This window comes from Siniperca chuatsi, linkage group LG6 (assembly GCF_020085105.1).
Source record: "Siniperca chuatsi isolate FFG_IHB_CAS linkage group LG6, ASM2008510v1, whole genome shotgun sequence".
NCBI classification, from domain to species: domain Eukaryota; kingdom Metazoa; phylum Chordata; class Actinopteri; order Centrarchiformes; family Sinipercidae; genus Siniperca; species Siniperca chuatsi.
The window spans coordinates 16,153,201-16,170,365 of NC_058047.1; the positions used below are offsets into that span (position 1 = coordinate 16,153,201).

Here is a 17,165-nt window from a genome sequence, read left to right on the forward strand (position 1 = left end):
CAGGTTGTTGAAACTTCCATGTTCTAGAAAGTACTCAGGTAATATCCCCTATGGTCATAAAGAGTTCTAGTGTAAGTGTATGATGTACCTACAGCTAAGATAATAAACTCTCTAACAGAATATTTAAAGCAAAATTTAATTCCTCTAAATACTTCTCATCATGTCCTTCTCTGTTGTGTGTATGCTAGTTATATATACGTTGGTCTAAGAAATCCTTGATGAAAGCACTGCCTCCTTTTTATTCTTGCACTCCAATGTTCATTTCCCTCCGCTCACCTTAAGAAGTAGAACAAGAGGAAAGTGGGACATAATTCAGGCTCCTCCGGAAATTTCCAAAGCTCATTACTAACGTCAAATATGCATAAAATGAAATGAATTTTTAAAAAGAAAAATCTAAATATTTATACAAGTATATTGATGCTTAGTTCCTGTAGTCTCAGCAAGTTAGGCACACATCAGTGATTCACTGAACACATGCAAAGCATGGTTTCCTCAAAAAGGCTGAAAAAGCCTTCACTTGTTTCCAGAGCAGATCAACGTATTTGAATATCTCTGATAAATACTAGTAAAATGTTCACTGTTATTTGTGGATATCGTTTGTGGCAATGAGAAAAGTTCTGAAACAAATGAAACTGCATTAAGCCGAACAGAAGATGAGGGTGAGACTGAATATGCCTCCCTCCGCCCTCAGCAGCAGGAGCAGATTGCGTCAAACACGCTCCTCCTCTCCCATTTGCCGCTGTACGCTTCTCATCCCCATCACAGGAGCTCGGACAGGTAACCGCAATGTCGCATTTATATTCTGTTATGGAACAACAGTGAGGCCTTTTTTTAACTGGATTTCTGGCATTTAGAATAGATACATGTGATTAAAAATGTTGGCTGTTTGTTGATGGGGCTGTTCAGCTCGAGGCTGTTCGGCTGGATGTGAGAGGTGGGCTTCCTTCCTGCGGCTGCCAGACTTCATGAGATTATCATTGACAATATGCTGCGTGGTTTTAGTAACCGGATTTATTTGTCTCTGTAGAGAAGGAGTGTGTCTGTGGTGTTGCTGGTAGCGCCTCGCTGTTCTGCGCAGGGTGTTTTGGTTTGTCTGGCCAGCAGGCTGCACGGAGGCTTTAACATAAGCTGTCATGCTGTACCGCTATAATCAATATGCCAATCAACGTGATGCTGTACGAGGCAGCTTTTAAACCCAGATCGATCAGCTTTGATCATGTGATTTCATAATCGCAGGAAGAGGTGTGTGTGTGTGTGTAAGTACATTTTAGGATACATGCAGAGGCTCATCGAGGCCCAATAAGGTTTTGTTGTGTTGTTGTGTACAACAATAATGTTTCTTGTTGTTGTTGTTGTTTATTGTTGTTTCCTGGCCAAACCAATAACTATGTGTGGTGCAGAGCTAAAACATTCATCGATTTATCGATTAGCCGATGGACAGAAAATTAAGCTGCAACTATTTTGATAATGGATTAACTGTTTCTGTCATTTTTCAAGTACATATGCCAAACCTCCTCTCTTTCAGCTTCTCAAATGTGATGATTTGCTGCTTTTCTTAGTCATATCTGATTGTAAACTAAATATCTTTGGGTTTTGGACTGTTGGTTGGATACAACGAGGAATTTGAAGATAAACAAGCCACCTTGGGCTCTGGGAAATTTAGTCAGATTTCCCCCTATTTTCTGATATTCTTTATTCAAAAGATCAAGAAAATAATTTGCAGATTAGTCAATAATGAAAATAATCGTTATTTGCACCCTGGAGTAGTTCATTTAGATCAATGTGAAGTATGAACATGCAAGACGCCGCTTTGCTACCTCTGTGTGAGTCTTTTAATGGTTTCTGCTGCTGTTTGGCTTAAATATGAATAAGGCATCAATGTTTTAACAGGCCAGGTCTGTTTGGGAGCAAACACTCACATGAAACACGGTTCTTCCCCCCCCCCCCACCAGGATGGAGGCCCTGTTAAATGAGTGGCTGTGGCAGGAGGAGTACTGGCTTCCTCCCGGCATCCGCTGGGACGACATCAAGATGAAGGAGGACGAGGGCCGCTTTCCTCTACCCAGGGATCTTATCTACACCTTGCCACTAGCCTTTGCCTTTATAGCCCTCAGATATGTCTTTGAGAGGTGAGACACACCTGCCAACATCACAGCTGGACCATGAAATTACAGATGCAAGATCTACTTTTTCATTGTTTTCATTAACTTTGACATCTGCTGTGCTTGACTCACTGGAGCAGTAAGTTTTCAAAATGTATGATGGTCCTGTAACTATGATCTTGAATGATGTATAACTGATAATGAATGTGTTTCAGTGTAGAGGAAACAGTTAAGCATGATGGTGACTTCTTTGAGTCTGTCGCCATGTGAAAGCAAACGTTTAAACACATTGTGTGTGTGTGATTTTCTCCTTCACTGGCGCTGGTTACGCTGGCTGGCTGGCAGACTGGCTGGTTTGCTGCCTGCTAAGCTGCCTATGTGGCTCAGGATAATGGCTCTTTTACCCTTCATTAGTGCTCCCAGTAGATGGAGGGTGTAGATCAGACATGCAGTGGGAGGCAGGCATCATGAGTAGACAGTTTTTAGCTGCTGACTGTGTGGAAGCCCTCTGTCCTCCCAGATGGACCGGGTTCGGCCTTAAAAAATGTGATGTACTGTATACGTTGGAGGAAAAGGAGGATAATAACTGTGAAATGGAAAAGATGGTGGTGATTTCTTTACCTCTGATGTAAGTTTAAAGCAAATTGCTTTAGTTAGCTAAACTGAACTTTCTAATGTTGAATGGCTACTGATGCTGTGCCGATTCATAGAACTAATTGCTGGAGAAACTAACAGCCTCTGCAACCTTTAGTAGGTTGGATGCTCACCTGGAAAAAAGACAACTTTAATGTAAATCCCCTGTGGCTTATTATGAGAATCCTGCTGAAGCACAGAGATACTTCTTAGAAAAGGTCAAAACATGACAAGAGGGAATTGAATCTTATCTGCAGTATGATATAATGACAATGGGCATACATGAAAGAATGTGTTTGGTTTTTGAATATTTGAGCAACAGGAGGTGGATTTTAGTCATCTTTTGAAGCACTTAAGGCTATATTTACATTAGAGTCCAATTAATCGATATTAGTCAATAGACAGAAAATTAATCTGCAAATGTTTTGATCATCAAATCCTTTTTAAGCAAAAAGGCCCACAATGTGATACTTCCAGGTTCTTAAATGTAAGAATTGTACTTTATAGTAAATCAAATATTATTGGGTTTTGGACTGTTGGTCGGACAAAACAAGATATTTGATAAAGTCACCTTGGGCAAAACAAAATGGTATGAATGTAATATTATAGCACTGGACAATAAATCAAATGTACTTAATCACCAACATTATGAATCTCTTACTGACCATAATTTACACATATCACAAATCTCAAGAAAATGTCAGAATCCCATATGAATAAGAGTACAGAAACCCAGAATCTGGTGAAATTGTAATTAATTAGGACAAACAAATAACATGTGGAAGGAAATATCATGCCCTGATGTGTTAAAAACACATGATATTTCACATGATATAACACAACATGTGTTATCATCACATTTATCAATTTACTGTGTTGTATATTTTAGGCAATATCACCGAGCCATATGTGGGAAAGGATTAATGCAACATTTCTTTTGTCTTAAAGAGTATTCTATTCTTTCTTCATGAGTTGCTTCAATTGTTTGAAACGGGGCCCCCGCGGCTCAGGAACACTGTATTATGTAAATTGTAACTGGGCAGAAAGGGGGGAGTGTGTGATTGTAAGTTACTTAACAACAAGGCTGCTGTAAAAGGCAACTTCACAGTTAACTTGACTGTGCACATAACTAGTTTTGCTGGTAGCAGGACAGGAATTGAGAATGACAGAGAGAAGATGCAGAGACGTGTGACGGATGAACAGATAGGAGGCCTGTTTTTGCATATTTTACCTTATCAGCTACTGTACTACCTGTCCTGAAGTTGAAAAACTGTGTGAGCTTGCTCGGCATGAGCTGTGTAAGATTAGTCCCATTGTTTGGCTTGTTTGCAGCTTCATCAGGTATTTATTAGCAGTAATAAGTAGTAACGTTAGATGTATTAGTGGCAGAGGAGGGGTCAGTGAATAGTAGCATAATATACTGAATACCAGCATGCACCTGTGTGTGTCTTAGTGGTCCAACTGTGTGTTAGTTGTTGTAGTGGACAGTGAGGTATTAGGGTGTTGCTTACGTCTGAGGAGCTGTCAGCTGGAAGGTGAAACGGTGTGTCTTCATTTGATCATCCCAGGCCGCAGCTGTTTCCTGTATTGAGGTAGGTGTGTGTGTTTGAGACTGTGTGTTAGAGGTTCCTGTAACCAGAGACCATGTTTGTCTCTGTTTAAAGCTGTCCTGATCTTCTCATTCCCTTTTATCTCTCCCTCCCTGCCCACTTCAGGATGATTATCTCTGAGCTAGAGTTACACACATGTGATTATGCACACGCACACACACACAGAGACACACACATTTATCAAAACATCTCTCCGGTGCTTATACACTCACATTGTCCTTATTCTTCTCTGTCGCTCTGCCTGTCTCCATCTCTCTGTAACACACACACATGCATATCAAGTGTCTCTTGATGCTGTATCAGCTAATGACAGAGGCCATCTAGCCAAATGTCACAATACACCGATGGGAGCAGCTCTACAGGCTGTCAGGAGCAGCATAATGAGCTATCTTGTTGCCATTACTCTGTACTGTACCGTGGTAGGATTACATTGGACAACTGTTGATGTAATCTCACATGAGATTATAATCCCTCTGGAATTATAATCCAGAGGGATTATAATTCTGTTGTACCATCAAGATTGAGGTTGATGTGAAAAAACATGTTTCCTTTCTCTCCTGTTCTCTGTCCTCTCAGGCTCATCGCCGTCCCATTAAGCAAACGTTTAGGGGTGAAGGACCGGATTCAGATTCGAGCCGCGTCTGTCCCAAAGCTGGAGAGCTTCTACAAACAGAACAGTCGGCAACCGTTGCAAGTTCGTATTCCTGTTCTCCCTTCCCATTTTTTGACAGAAAATCTTTCATGTCTCTAATCAATAATTTCCAGTACTGCTAGCACAGCAGAGCGCAAATGTTTTGCAGTTTTATTTGGATGAGTTGTCGGCTGTCTCGGAACAAGGAAATGTTTAAAAAAAGGGAAGTCCCCAGAGAGATTCACCGAATTCACATGAGTCACTGAGGCTAGGTGGTAGATGTGTTACAAAGGTTCAATAATTAGTCATGATACAGGAACTTTTAATATTTTGTGTTAGATGTGTACGCTCTACAGTGTGAGAAAATGTTACTTCCTTTAAACAGCTCCACCTTCACTATGCTGTCTGCTCTCCTCAGTTACCATTATCACCTTTTCTTGCCATCATTTCCTTTTGTGAAACTACTAATCGGAAATGTCTGTTAACCTCTACATCAGAAATGTCAAAAATTGTTCCTTTGTGCAGAGAAAGTTTTATTCTTTTCCCTTAATCAGTGAACAGGTGCACACAAGTTACAGAGACGTTTAGGGTCACATGGAAATTCTCTGCCCTCCTCTTGGTGTAGTGCTGTCTTGTGTGTCTGTGTATGTGCATACATGTGTGTATGTTCACGTGCATGTGTGCATACTTCCATTTTTGCCTGAGTGCACTGATCTGCCATGTAAATACCAGGTCACAGACACACGACGGAATAGAGAAAGTAGTATGACATTTATTTGTAAGATGCACTTGCACCACACAGTCAGGGGAAAATGTTGCACCCTCAGTATTGTTGGCTTTTATCCTTTAATACAACACAAATAGAGTGCTACACATAGCCAGTGCAGCTAAATTGAAAGATATGAGTGTTGCTGTTTTGCCCCAACTCAGAATGTAATTAAGTTTCTCCGAGCACAAGGACCTTTGCAACAGTAACACAACCCTATGTAAAGTATCAGGATTCAGAAAGAGAGAGCAGGGAACATCAGACAAACTACATACTCTTGTTACAGACTCATCAGCGCAGAACAAATGGTTGGATTAAGCACATTTATCATTGTAGGAGTCCTCCATTTTGATTATATATATATATATATATATATATATATATATAGGTCAAATTTGCAGCTTGTATGATCTGTATTTTCCTGTAATTAAGTAGTAACACAACTGTCAGGGAAATCAGCAAGGAGCTCTGGCTGGTAATATATCAAATGTGAAATATTGCATGAATGAGAGAGCAGCAAGCAGCAGGCGGCATAAAACATCTTTACCATTGTATCAAGTGCAAAGTTAAGCCTAACCCTGTATGTGTGCACCCATAATGTATGTGTAAATATGTATTTGTATGTATTCAGAGTGAGGTGGTGAGCTTGGAGAAGCAGTGTGGACTCTCCCAGAGAAAGATCCAGACCTGGTTCAGACACAGAAGGAATCAGGACCGACCCAGCAACACCAAAAAGTTCTGCGAGGCCTTGTGAGTTTTTATTTTCTTAAACACAGTTTTGCATGTCTGTCCAATAAAGCTGTAGCAGGCTAAATGTTTGAGGCACCAATTTTGTCAGCCACAAATGCCAAAGTGGAGCTGCAGCAGAGCAGAGCTCCTCTCCGCTCAAAGTGAGATTTGTACTGTTTGGTTAACTGCAGGTTTGTTGCCTGTGTTGTTCACAGGGGGGCAAATCTTTCCTGTGCATAGGAAGTGATAAATTAATATTTCAGAGGGTGAAGTACAAACTCTTACCTGAACAGCAGTGAGTGAGTGTTTAAAGGAAACTGCTTCCCTTTAGTTTACTGATGTCATGTTACATGATGTAAAGTTTAAAATTCTTGCTGCTGCTCATTTCGCCATCAGTGTGCAAACTGCCTGGTGCAGGTTTCTTTTATTTATTTTACATGGTGGATGCTGTGTAGACATATTTTTACTGAGGTCTCTTCAGTTAATTATAAATAAATATATAAAGTCTAATATTCTGACATAAAATGCCTTATTTCAAAATAGAATGAGGTCTACCGTTACAGGAAAAAAATAATTGCCATGTTTGAAGTCTGAGCCATGTTTGTTTTTAAGACCAAGATTTTTTTCCAAAAGGGAATTACATCAGTGAAATTCAGCATGCTGGAATGAAACCTGGCTGTGCAACACGACTCTTTTACATTTGTTAAATTTTTTCCTGATAAAATTAATTCACTTAATTAATTCACTAAATTAATTTTAGCCTCTAACAATTGATGGTATTTGTTTTTATCTATGCAGCTGGCGTTTTGTCTTCTACCTCGTAGCGTTCACTGGAGGGCTCGGCTCTTTAATCAGTGTAAGTGTGTTAGTCACTTTTATTCCTTTTCGAAGATAAGCAGGCCTTCATCACAGATACAATGTTGTTACAATGTTCAATTTATTATTAGGTGTGAGCTATAATACAAAGGAACAGTAATACATATGCATTTCATAATCCCATGTGGTGTCATATAATAGTCAGAGACTGAATAACTAGGCTTGAATTAATATTCAGGCTAAAGCTTGTATCATGTGAAGAATCTGGTGACGGTTGTTTGATCTTCCAGACTCCATGGTTCTGGGATCACAGAGAGTGTTGGAGGGGTTATCCCAAACAGGTGAGTGGGAAATAGCATGATTTGAAATGAAAGTTTTGATGTTGTTGATAAAATACTGTCAGGCAGTATTTCAAGGAAGCAATCTAGCCTCGTAAATCAGGTAACATTATGTGCTTCTTATTCCAGAAATTCCTGTAAGAACTTTTAGTTATTTTATTTTCACTTAATATCTTGTTGTCTGTTAATTTAGATACAACAAAATAGGGTTAGATCATTATATAAAATAGTGTAATAGTTAGTAGATTAATTAACTACTTGTTCAACTGAAAATTTTGATAATTGATTAATTGATCGATCAAAAATGCCAACATTCGCTTGTTCCAGCTTCTCAAATGTGAGGTTTTGCTCCTTTTCATTTTATATGATTGTAAACTGACTACCTTTGGCTTTGGACTGTTGGTCGGACAAAACAAGACGTTTGAAAACATCACAGTGGGCCATTTGAGCTTGTAACGGGCATTTTTCACTATTTCCTGAAAATTAGACTTGAAATTTTATTTTGAAGATTTATTGGTAGTGAGAATAATTATTACTTTATATACAGCCCTAATGCAACCTTGTCTCTGGCACAACTTGGGCACACACTAACACCTTTAAAAGAAATATGAGTAGAAAAAACAATGGCTGGGAGGCACCCAACAAAGCTAAGTCTTTAGTCTGTGTTGATGGATTTAGTCAAAGAAGACTTTGGGTTTGTAACAGTTTGGTTAGTACACTCCACCCACCCACTAACTTTGATCTCCACTCCTTCACCTACTTTACAGTTGGCCTGAATGCTTTTGTATTTCCAGATTTTTCTTTTGAAAAGCTAATATATCTGCTGTGTTGATGACATTTAACGTTAGTTATGCCTGCAGGTCGGCATTCCTCCAGGAAAGACAGCCCTTCCCTTGTGAGGTCAGGGCTCGAACAGAAAACACTAGAAAAAATGCAAAGCGCTCTGTATCAGTTTTTACTGATTACAGCGCCTGCAGGCAATACTGCTGCTGACCTTTTTTTTCTTTTCCGAGGTCTTGTGGCCTCTGACAGAGAGAAAGGATTTGTTTTTAAGGGTTAAATGCCTCAGTCAACTTCCTACCATTGTGGTGCTGCAGACTCTGAATGTTTTGATTTGAGATAGTGCACCACCGCTTTCTTTGAGTAAAAACACTTCCTCTTTTTGAAAGCAGGTTGTCAGTTTTCTTCACATACAGAATGTTCTTTATGGGAATAGCTTTTATATGACCAGTAAGAGCTTTGGAAACACTGAACGCTTGCTCACCTTCACCACTATACTTTTACGCACACACACAAACCATCCAGACAGGGTGAAGCTGTAAATGCTCAGTCGTGTGGACTCCTGGGTAGTTTTAGGACAAAGGGTGCTTTTGGGGGTCCCATTACCCCCCCCCAAAATCTTCAGATCTTTCTCAGCACACACATGCAGGAGGGGCCAAAGTCATTCGGTAATATCAGTTCATTCTACTCTTTTAGCTTCAGCACACATCTACAGTATGTTTTCTTGAGGGGACACAGATAAGCAGGATGACGGAAATGCTTCTGTTGCAGCCACACACCACTGAATGTAAAAGTTTGACTTATTGTTTCTCTCTTCCTCTCATTCTGTAGCCCGTGGCTGAGGCTCATCACTGGTATTACATCTTGGAAATGGGCTTCTATGTGTCACTGCTTCTGTGTGTCTCTGTGGATGTCAAGCGAAAAGTAAGTGTAAGCCTCCTCGATATTTTCAAGGATGTACCCCCACACACACACACACACACACACATACACGCATAAACTTACAGTAAAACCTCTCATTTTCTGCCCGAGATTTGAACTTTCAGTCAAATGGTTAAAACCAAAATGTCATCACTCACCGCCTTTTTTTTTTTTTTTTTGCAGTGTAATCCAAATGTTATTCTCTTGCGCAATTACACTTAATATGGATTATGCACTGGATTATCTGTTATTACATTATATCTTTGCATTTGCTCTTATTTTAAAACTTACTGGATTTGAAATCTTTAGCAAGAGATTAGCACATACTGTAAAATTCACTGATATAAGAAAGATGCTCAACAAACTTTTAAATGTGCTCTAAACTACTCTAGACTAGACTCTAAACTAGACTTTGCTATATTGCTAAGATCCTTTATATACAGAAATTACAATAAACAATCAATGTAATTCATCTATTGTCCATGTTTCTGTGTTTTAAGCAAAACACTTGAGATGTCTGCTGCTGCTGCAGCTTTCTAATGCCATTTGCTAAATTCTGGGAGAAAAAAAATTATGTGGTTTTGTGTGAGTCACCAGCCACCACCACCACAACATGTAAATTTCCTTTCCAATAATTGGACACAACTGATGAACAAGACCACAGACGGAGAGCTGCTGAAGTCTTGGTTACGCTACTGTACATCCTCCTCATTCTGTGTGGTCTCATTGTGTTCATGTATGTGTTCCAGGATTTCAAGGAGCAGGTAATTCATCACATCGCCACCATATTCCTCATTGGTTTCTCCTACTGTGGCAACTATGTGAGGGTTGGCACTCTGGTGATGCTGGTGCACGACTCTTCTGACTTTCTTCTTGAGGTAAAACACTGCACCTGAATTTCAATCTGCGTAAATTGATTCATTCAACAATGTTGAGGAAAGGGAAGGAGGAAATACAAAATGCATCATTGAAATGTATTCAAAGATGAATGAATTTCGTCTACTCACGTTCAATGCACAAAACACTGCACAAAGGTCACCGGGAACTTGACTTGAATACAGCCATTGTGTATTTATTGCGGAAATTTTCCTATCCTAACACATTATAACCCTATGTCCGGTATAAACTGAGCTGTGCATAGAAAAGGGTTATGGCCTATGGTAAAAATAAAAAAACTGCAAGTCCCTCAGTGAGACAGTAGGTCCATTATCCTTGGTTTTATGAGGCTGATAGGTGTAACATTTCACTGATAACATCTGAAAATCAAGACTGTCACCGTCATCTCAGAGCTGAGGAAATAGTCATGTGACCTCAGGCATGACTGGGTGTCGTCTGGCCTCTGAAAAAAGTCATGAAGGGAGAATGATTTGAGTGTCATATTCAGCCAGGTATGTGTTTCTGAGTAGGGGATATATTATATATTAGTATATTAGAAATTGATAGCCCTATTATACTGTGGGTTATTAAGGGCATTTTGGCCTGTGAAAGTCTATTCTAAAGTTCATTGCCTAAAATCAATCATCTCTGTCCTGCCACTCATTTTATAATAGGTATTGCATTTAAATGATGGAGGTCTCATTTTGGAGTAAAAGCTTTTAATTACTTTTTAATTTTCTGAATCTAGGATTTCAACTTAAGGGAAGACTGCGGACAAAATGTGAAGATTTTCTTGTTTTAAATTTAGAAATATATTTTGTTTTTGAGTTATTTTTTTTCCTTTTAAAATTGAACTAGTTGATTGAATGGCAGTGATATTTCCTATGTTACAACAAATCAAAATTGATGACATAAGGTCAGGGTAGGTAAGTGGTTAGGGAGACTATCCTGCTGTCAGTTTGAAGCACTTAATCTCTGCTTGGCCACTCACTGTAAAAGAGTGAAACAGTGTGAACAAAAAGCAGAGGATTGTATGCATTGTTACTGATAACTAACAGGCACTTTTTCTTCTGAAAGTCTGCCAAGATGTTTCACTATGCTGGCTGGACGAGGACGTGTGACTCACTGTTTGTCATCTTCTCTGTGGTCTTCCTGGTGACGAGGCTGGTGGTGTTACCTGGCAGGTAAAACATCATAGTGGAATATGACACTTTATTTATGTTTTTTATTTATTTTTGTTTTCTCACAGTTTTGAGTTGAACAAACACATATTGCATTATCCACTTTTTGAATGTTGTTTATTAAGTTCCTGCTCTGTTGCTCTACAGCACCCAACTGTGTCCATGTTGTCACGTATTTCCTCATGCGTTTCCTTTGCGTGCGTTATTCTCCCTCACGTCAGTGGTTTGTTAATGTAGCTGAGAGCAGCAGGTTTACGGTCCCTGGCAAAGAATTGATTTTGCCAGTTGAGAACAGTATTTGAGTGGTCAAAATGCTCTAAACCTTTCAAGAGTTGGTGCTGGAGCGATACTAAAACTGACTGTGTCTTACTGTGTTTGTTTCCCAGAGTGCTCCACACAACCCTGGTGGTGTCTCTAGAATTCTTCCAGCCCTTCTGTGCTTATTATTTCTTAAATACGCTTCTGTTAGTGCTGCAAGTTCTGCACATCTTCTGGGCTTATCTCATCCTGCGCATGGTCTACAAGTTTGTGTTCCTGGGCAAGGTGAGAAGAGTGCAAATGAAAAGGGAAGGGAAGCATACTGAGTACAGTCACTTTGGCACCAAAAATTGTTTTGTTATTATTTTTTTTCTTTCATAGGTGGAGCGTGATGAACGTAGCGATGAGGAGAGTGAGGTGGATGATGAAGAGGAAGAACCTGAGGAAGAAGGGGACGAGTGCAGCTGGGAGCAAAGAAAGGGTGCAATTAACTCCAAACTGGCATCGCTGGCTAACAACTGTGTCCTGAACAACCTGACCAACCAGAGGAATAGAAACAGCACACTGCCCAAAGCCAGATAATGTAAAAGCTCCACATCTACCAAGCCCCACTGGGGAAAAAAGTTATTTCCCTCACCGCCTATTGGAGATTAACTCATATCTGACATATCTATACATACATATAGCTTGTGCACATCCAGAATGGTCCATTGATGATTTCAGATCAGAGTAAGTCTGCATCCTGCTTACCCTGAAAAAACAAGGGCGAAAAAGCACAGATGATTGCAAATCTACACACTCAGTGTGAGATTAGGGAGAAACGCCCTTGTTACTGTCACCCATAACACTGCATACTGTAAAAATATATTTGGCAAAACAAGGAGACAGTGAAATTTCCTTCACAACTAATCACGTGTGTTGTTTTTGCAGATTTGGTATGCTGTTTCTTTTTATTGTACTACAATAACTTGTTTGTTAATACATACGGATGCAAATACCTGGACTGTGTTATAATGCATTTATCCTTTCTATCCTTTCTTCAACAAGAAAAACTAAATGTTTTTTATACAAAATCAAACTGTTCTAATCAAATAATGTGGTATGTTTTAAACAGAGCAAACTAAAGCTAGAATTTAATAGTAATTCACTCCCACAGCTTTGTATCCACAGACAGTATGGTTGATTGTACATAGACTAATAAAAACTTTGATTGTAGTAAATCTGTTGGTAAACCACTTTATATATCTATTTTTTATGAACTGTTTACTCAGCAGGTCATTTTTATGTTGTTGTAATCTGTGGCAGAATATAAAAGGCTACTGCAGAAGTCCCTTAGGGATGATGAAATTATATTTTTCCGTGATAGGATGTGATTTTGTTGGTTATGTTTAAGCTCACTTCTTAGAAAAGATATGGCACCCCCTGGTGCACAAAAAAGAACATATCCTTGTAGAGAAAGCTCTCTCCATGTTTGATAAAATGATGCCTTTACAAAAAATGTACTGCTCCTAGAAATATGTGTGTGTGTGTGTGTGTGTGTGTGTGTGTGTGTGTGTGTGTGTGTTTTGTTTCTTTTTCTACTTTGCATAACATTGTGACAGACAGCATGATTTATCAACAAGGCTTTTGTTAAGGTTTGCTCTACAGGACTTTAGTTTTGTGCCTCGGCTGCTGTTTTTACACTATTCTGTGACAAGTACTTGATATTAAGCTTTGTGTGTACGTAGGTTTACCTTTACTGGACAAACACACAGGCCAGGCATTACTGTGACTAGTTGTAATGTTTGGCTTGAAATGTTGGTGAGGCTGGTAGGTAAGCTATGAGAAGTATGCACACACACACATACACAAGTATGATGGGCATTTGTAAAATGTGAGGTATTTTAGATACTTGTCTACAAAGGTCAAATGCTTTAAGCTCAGATGAAGAAATGTCTTACTGAAATGTAAAGACTGAAAGATCATTGTAAAAGCTGATGACTTATTTTGATATGACTAGACTGTGCTCTACTACTTTACTAGGAGCAAGAGGTAAGAGATTTTACATGTATTTAAACACAGTGGAAAAACTACAGTATACTCATGGTCATTACCTTCCAAAAACTGGTATTACATTTTCATAGGTTAGTAAGGGCAACTCTTTAAAATAAGTGGTTGCTGTGTCCAATCTAACCCGATTTTAGTGTGATGTGTGTTAAGTGTGATGGGAGTGGAAGCAGGGTTATGTCTGACTGTGAACAGGGACTGAATAGCACTGAGGGGCCCACAACATAAGGTGGGATTTAAGCTGTAGAATACTAAAAGGGCTGCTCCACTGAATAACACACCCATGACCCCCACTAGAATATTCCCTTTTTAAAATTAAAATTAGGTATAAAACCAGGAGAAATGTTGTTTCCATGAAAGTAACACTTGACTGTTTTCTTCTGAGTGCACTAAGATGCTTTTTGACTGTGTGACCAGTTGAAATGTTTTAATAAATGACTTCTATTGAATAAATTTGCACCGCTGTCTTCTTTTAAGCGGAAGATTTTACTAGTCTTGATTATGTGTCACTCAGTCCATTTTTATAGATTTATTTTATGAAACAGCTCTTCATTTTTTTTTTTATAAATTTCACCCAAATTGTGACTTCTTACATAAAAATGTATTTGGCAAGTGCTCTGTTTAAGGCAAGAATGACACTTCTAATACACACATATACATAACCACAAATTTCATTGTGTAGTATAGATTAATGCGTTTTCATTCAGTCACATCACACACCGTCACGTGACCATTCTCATGGTGACACATCCTCTGAGGGGCACAGCGCAAGGTATGGCATCATCTACCTCAATGCAAGTGTCTATGTAAGGGTCCATCAGCACCATGTTTGGGAATGTGTTGTTACTCTTCCTCTCACTGACCAGGTATATCTGGCCGCTGACTGTTGTGCAGCCAGAAAAGAACTTCCTGTCCAGACATTCCTCCTCCAGCACAGTCCACTCATTTGTCTCCACGTCAAAACGCAAAGCTTGGCCTCCAAACAGGTAGAGGGCACCATTGAGCTCTGTGGCAACCAGGTCATATCTGTGAAAGGGTTAAAAAAAAAGGTTTAACTGCCACATAATTACCCTGTCAACTAAGGCTGAAAGGACAAGCTATTATGAAAAAAGCAATATACTAATAAAGAAATATCACTTTGACAATGTCAGAAAGCAAAGTTGAAGAGTCAGTGTATTACAGAAAATTCACTCACCGTGGAAAAGGAGAATAGGAGACCACATCCCATTGATCCTCCTTCACCATATACCTCTGAATTCCACCATACGCCTCCCCGTTTTCATCCAGGCCACACGCCACGTAGATACATGATCCCAGAGCAGCAGTGGCTGCCCTCTCCACAGCCCTAACCATGGGGCTGACCCCCTCCCAACCCGCCTCTGACCCCAGCACAAGCCTTTCTACATCAGCCACAAGCCCTTCATCCATGCTGCCCCCCAGGACATACAGTACGGAGTCCAGCCCTATGGAGCAGTGGCTGTGCCTGGACTTCTGCAGGGCCGGGCCATCTAGCCAGCGCTGGTTCCCACATTCGTATATCCTGACCCAGTCCACACTGAACCACAGCACGTCCCGGAAGCAGCCGCCTGTCACAACAACATTGTCTCCTACATAATGAGAGAATCATAAAATAAAGAAAATATAATGTTAGAAAAAAACATGACAATTCTAATGTCCAATATACATATGTTGTGTTATTTAGCATTTAATGTAAGAACAAAGACACATGACTGATGAAATCTAACACACTCCACATGAAGAATAAATACACATTTAGCCCCTCACTTATCATCAGTTTCATCATTATCCTCATCTTCATCACCATGAACATCACCATTCTCATTATTCAACATTACCTACTGCAGCCACCGAATACTGAGTGAGGTTCTTCCTCTGCAGAGGTGCACAGCTCTGCCATCTACCACTGAGTGGGTGAAACTGGTAAAGTGCCTGTTGCTCCTGATCGTGAGGTCCGCCCAGGACGAAGAGGGTGTCTCTGGCCGCGGTCCTCCTCATTGACCTGCCCATTGACCAAGATGTTGGAAAATGTTCATTCAGCATGCAGATGAGCTTGGCTCTGGGGTCAGAGCTTTTCATTCTGGTCAAAAGTTCAGTGATAAATGGTAAAGAGATCGACTCAGGCCTCACCAGCTCAATGAGCTCCAGAAAATGTTCTTCTCGTTTAGGGTCAAATGACACCCAGCGTAGGGTGGCCTCCAGGGCCAGATCATCTTTATGGATGGCCAGGTCATCACTGGCAAGAAGGTCTGCTATGGTCTCCTTAGATAGGGACAGGAAGTCCTCTTCAGCGACGATAGCAGAGAAGTGTGTAAGCACCACCTGTCGTGCCGCTTTGTAGAGCTGAGTGCAGCCCAGCCGCCAAGCATAGGCCATCATTCCCAGACAGTTAGTGAGGTGCAGCTCACGCTCCAGGAACTTGCAGCACAGCAGCTTGGCTCGCTCCAGTTGTAAAAAGTCTGCGGTTTCAAGGATCCCCAGAACATTTTCTCTGTCCAAAGCTAGGTTGGATGTCCTGCTGTATTCCATTAAAACTCTGAAATGCTGCAGGCCCACACCTTTGATCTCAACTTTCCTTTTGCTGCTCTCTACACCACAGCCAAAAAACAGAGCCCTAAAGTAGGGACTCTGGTGGGCCAGTTGTTGACGGTTGACATGAAAACTCTCTCCTTCTACTCGTAGAATAGCATCAGGGATAACATCAGGCTCAGAGTTAGAGTCTTTCACACGTAAAGCAGATTCATCCTCTTCAAGTTTGTTTATCTGTTCAAGGAGAACCGTGAATGTAAAGCTCCGAGGTTTGAGCTCAGTGTCTGCTCTGCAGGCCATGTCACAAGAAACAGCCACACCAACTGTCTTCTGCATAGTGCCTCGTCCTCAATCTGGTTTACAACACACCAACTGGTGATATTAATAGACTTTCCCTCTGACTGACTGCTGGCTAAAGGCAACAAGGAAAAGGAGGTCAGTTTAAAAAAAACAGATGCTAATTATAACACAGGGAGGCAAGGGGCTTATAATTTAACACTAATTGTTTGATGATTAAACTGATAATTTTAGTAAATTAATACTAGAGTCAACAGACTAATGCTGCGTTCCAGACAATGTCGGAGGTCAGAATTCCCCAGTTGAAATTTCCGACTTCCGACCTCAAAGCGATCCAGGTGCACAACGTCAAACGTAAACAAAAAACATGGCTGACCATGACAAACTAATGTTTCTTTGGCATGTGTACACACAATTGAACTCTCAGCAATGCAGCCTCCTTGCATAGATAACCGAAACAGAGGCGAAAACAACTACGTATGAACAAACGCCATTATGCATATTATTTTACGGCACTTTTATACTGGAAACGTATCTTCATATTCCATTCACTAGCCTAATACAATACTGTAGTCTACAAATACATCCTACCCCCCTCCCCTACTAATTGAAATGTAGCCTAATGTGCACTTCC

The 17,165-nt window shown here is 40.2% G+C and overlaps 2 protein-coding genes across 8 annotated transcripts; one reads left to right on the forward strand and one right to left on the reverse strand.

Annotated features, from left to right (window-relative positions):
* The first annotated feature begins 670 nt into the window (after positions 1-670).
* LOC122877781 (ceramide synthase 2-like) lies at positions 671-14,136 on the forward strand. Of its 5 annotated transcripts, none has more exons than XM_044199815.1 (11): positions 671-777; positions 1,953-2,129; positions 4,922-5,039; positions 6,374-6,492; positions 7,270-7,327; positions 7,578-7,628; positions 9,237-9,329; positions 10,076-10,204; positions 11,280-11,386; positions 11,770-11,926; positions 12,023-14,136. In XM_044199815.1, exons 2-11 carry the CDS (start codon positions 1,954-1,956, stop codon positions 12,221-12,223), a joined length of 1,209 nt encoding a protein of 402 aa, XP_044055750.1. In that variant the 5' UTR covers positions 671-777; position 1,953; the 3' UTR covers positions 12,224-14,136. The 5 variants fall into 5 exon arrangements, with proteins under 5 accessions (XP_044055750.1, XP_044055749.1, XP_044055752.1 ...); XM_044199814.1 differs by lacking the exon at positions 671-777 and adding an exon at positions 999-1,256; XM_044199817.1 differs by lacking the exon at positions 671-777 and adding an exon at positions 999-1,242.
* On the reverse strand, positions 12,248-17,162 carry LOC122877779 (kelch-like protein 23). Of its 3 annotated transcripts, none has more exons than XM_044199813.1 (4): positions 16,945-17,162; positions 15,544-16,646; positions 14,883-15,294; positions 12,248-14,713 (listed from the first exon to the last, which is right to left on the reverse strand). In XM_044199813.1, the coding sequence occupies exons 2-4, from the start codon at positions 16,568-16,570 to the stop codon at positions 14,410-14,412; spliced, it is 1,743 nt and encodes a 580-aa protein (XP_044055748.1). In that variant the 5' UTR covers positions 16,571-16,646; positions 16,945-17,162; the 3' UTR covers positions 12,248-14,409. The 3 variants fall into 3 exon arrangements, with proteins under 3 accessions (XP_044055748.1, XP_044055747.1, XP_044055746.1); XM_044199812.1 differs by having other exon boundaries at positions 16,791-17,162; XM_044199811.1 differs by having other exon boundaries at positions 15,544-17,162.
* Positions 17,163-17,165: the final 3 nt, after the last annotated feature.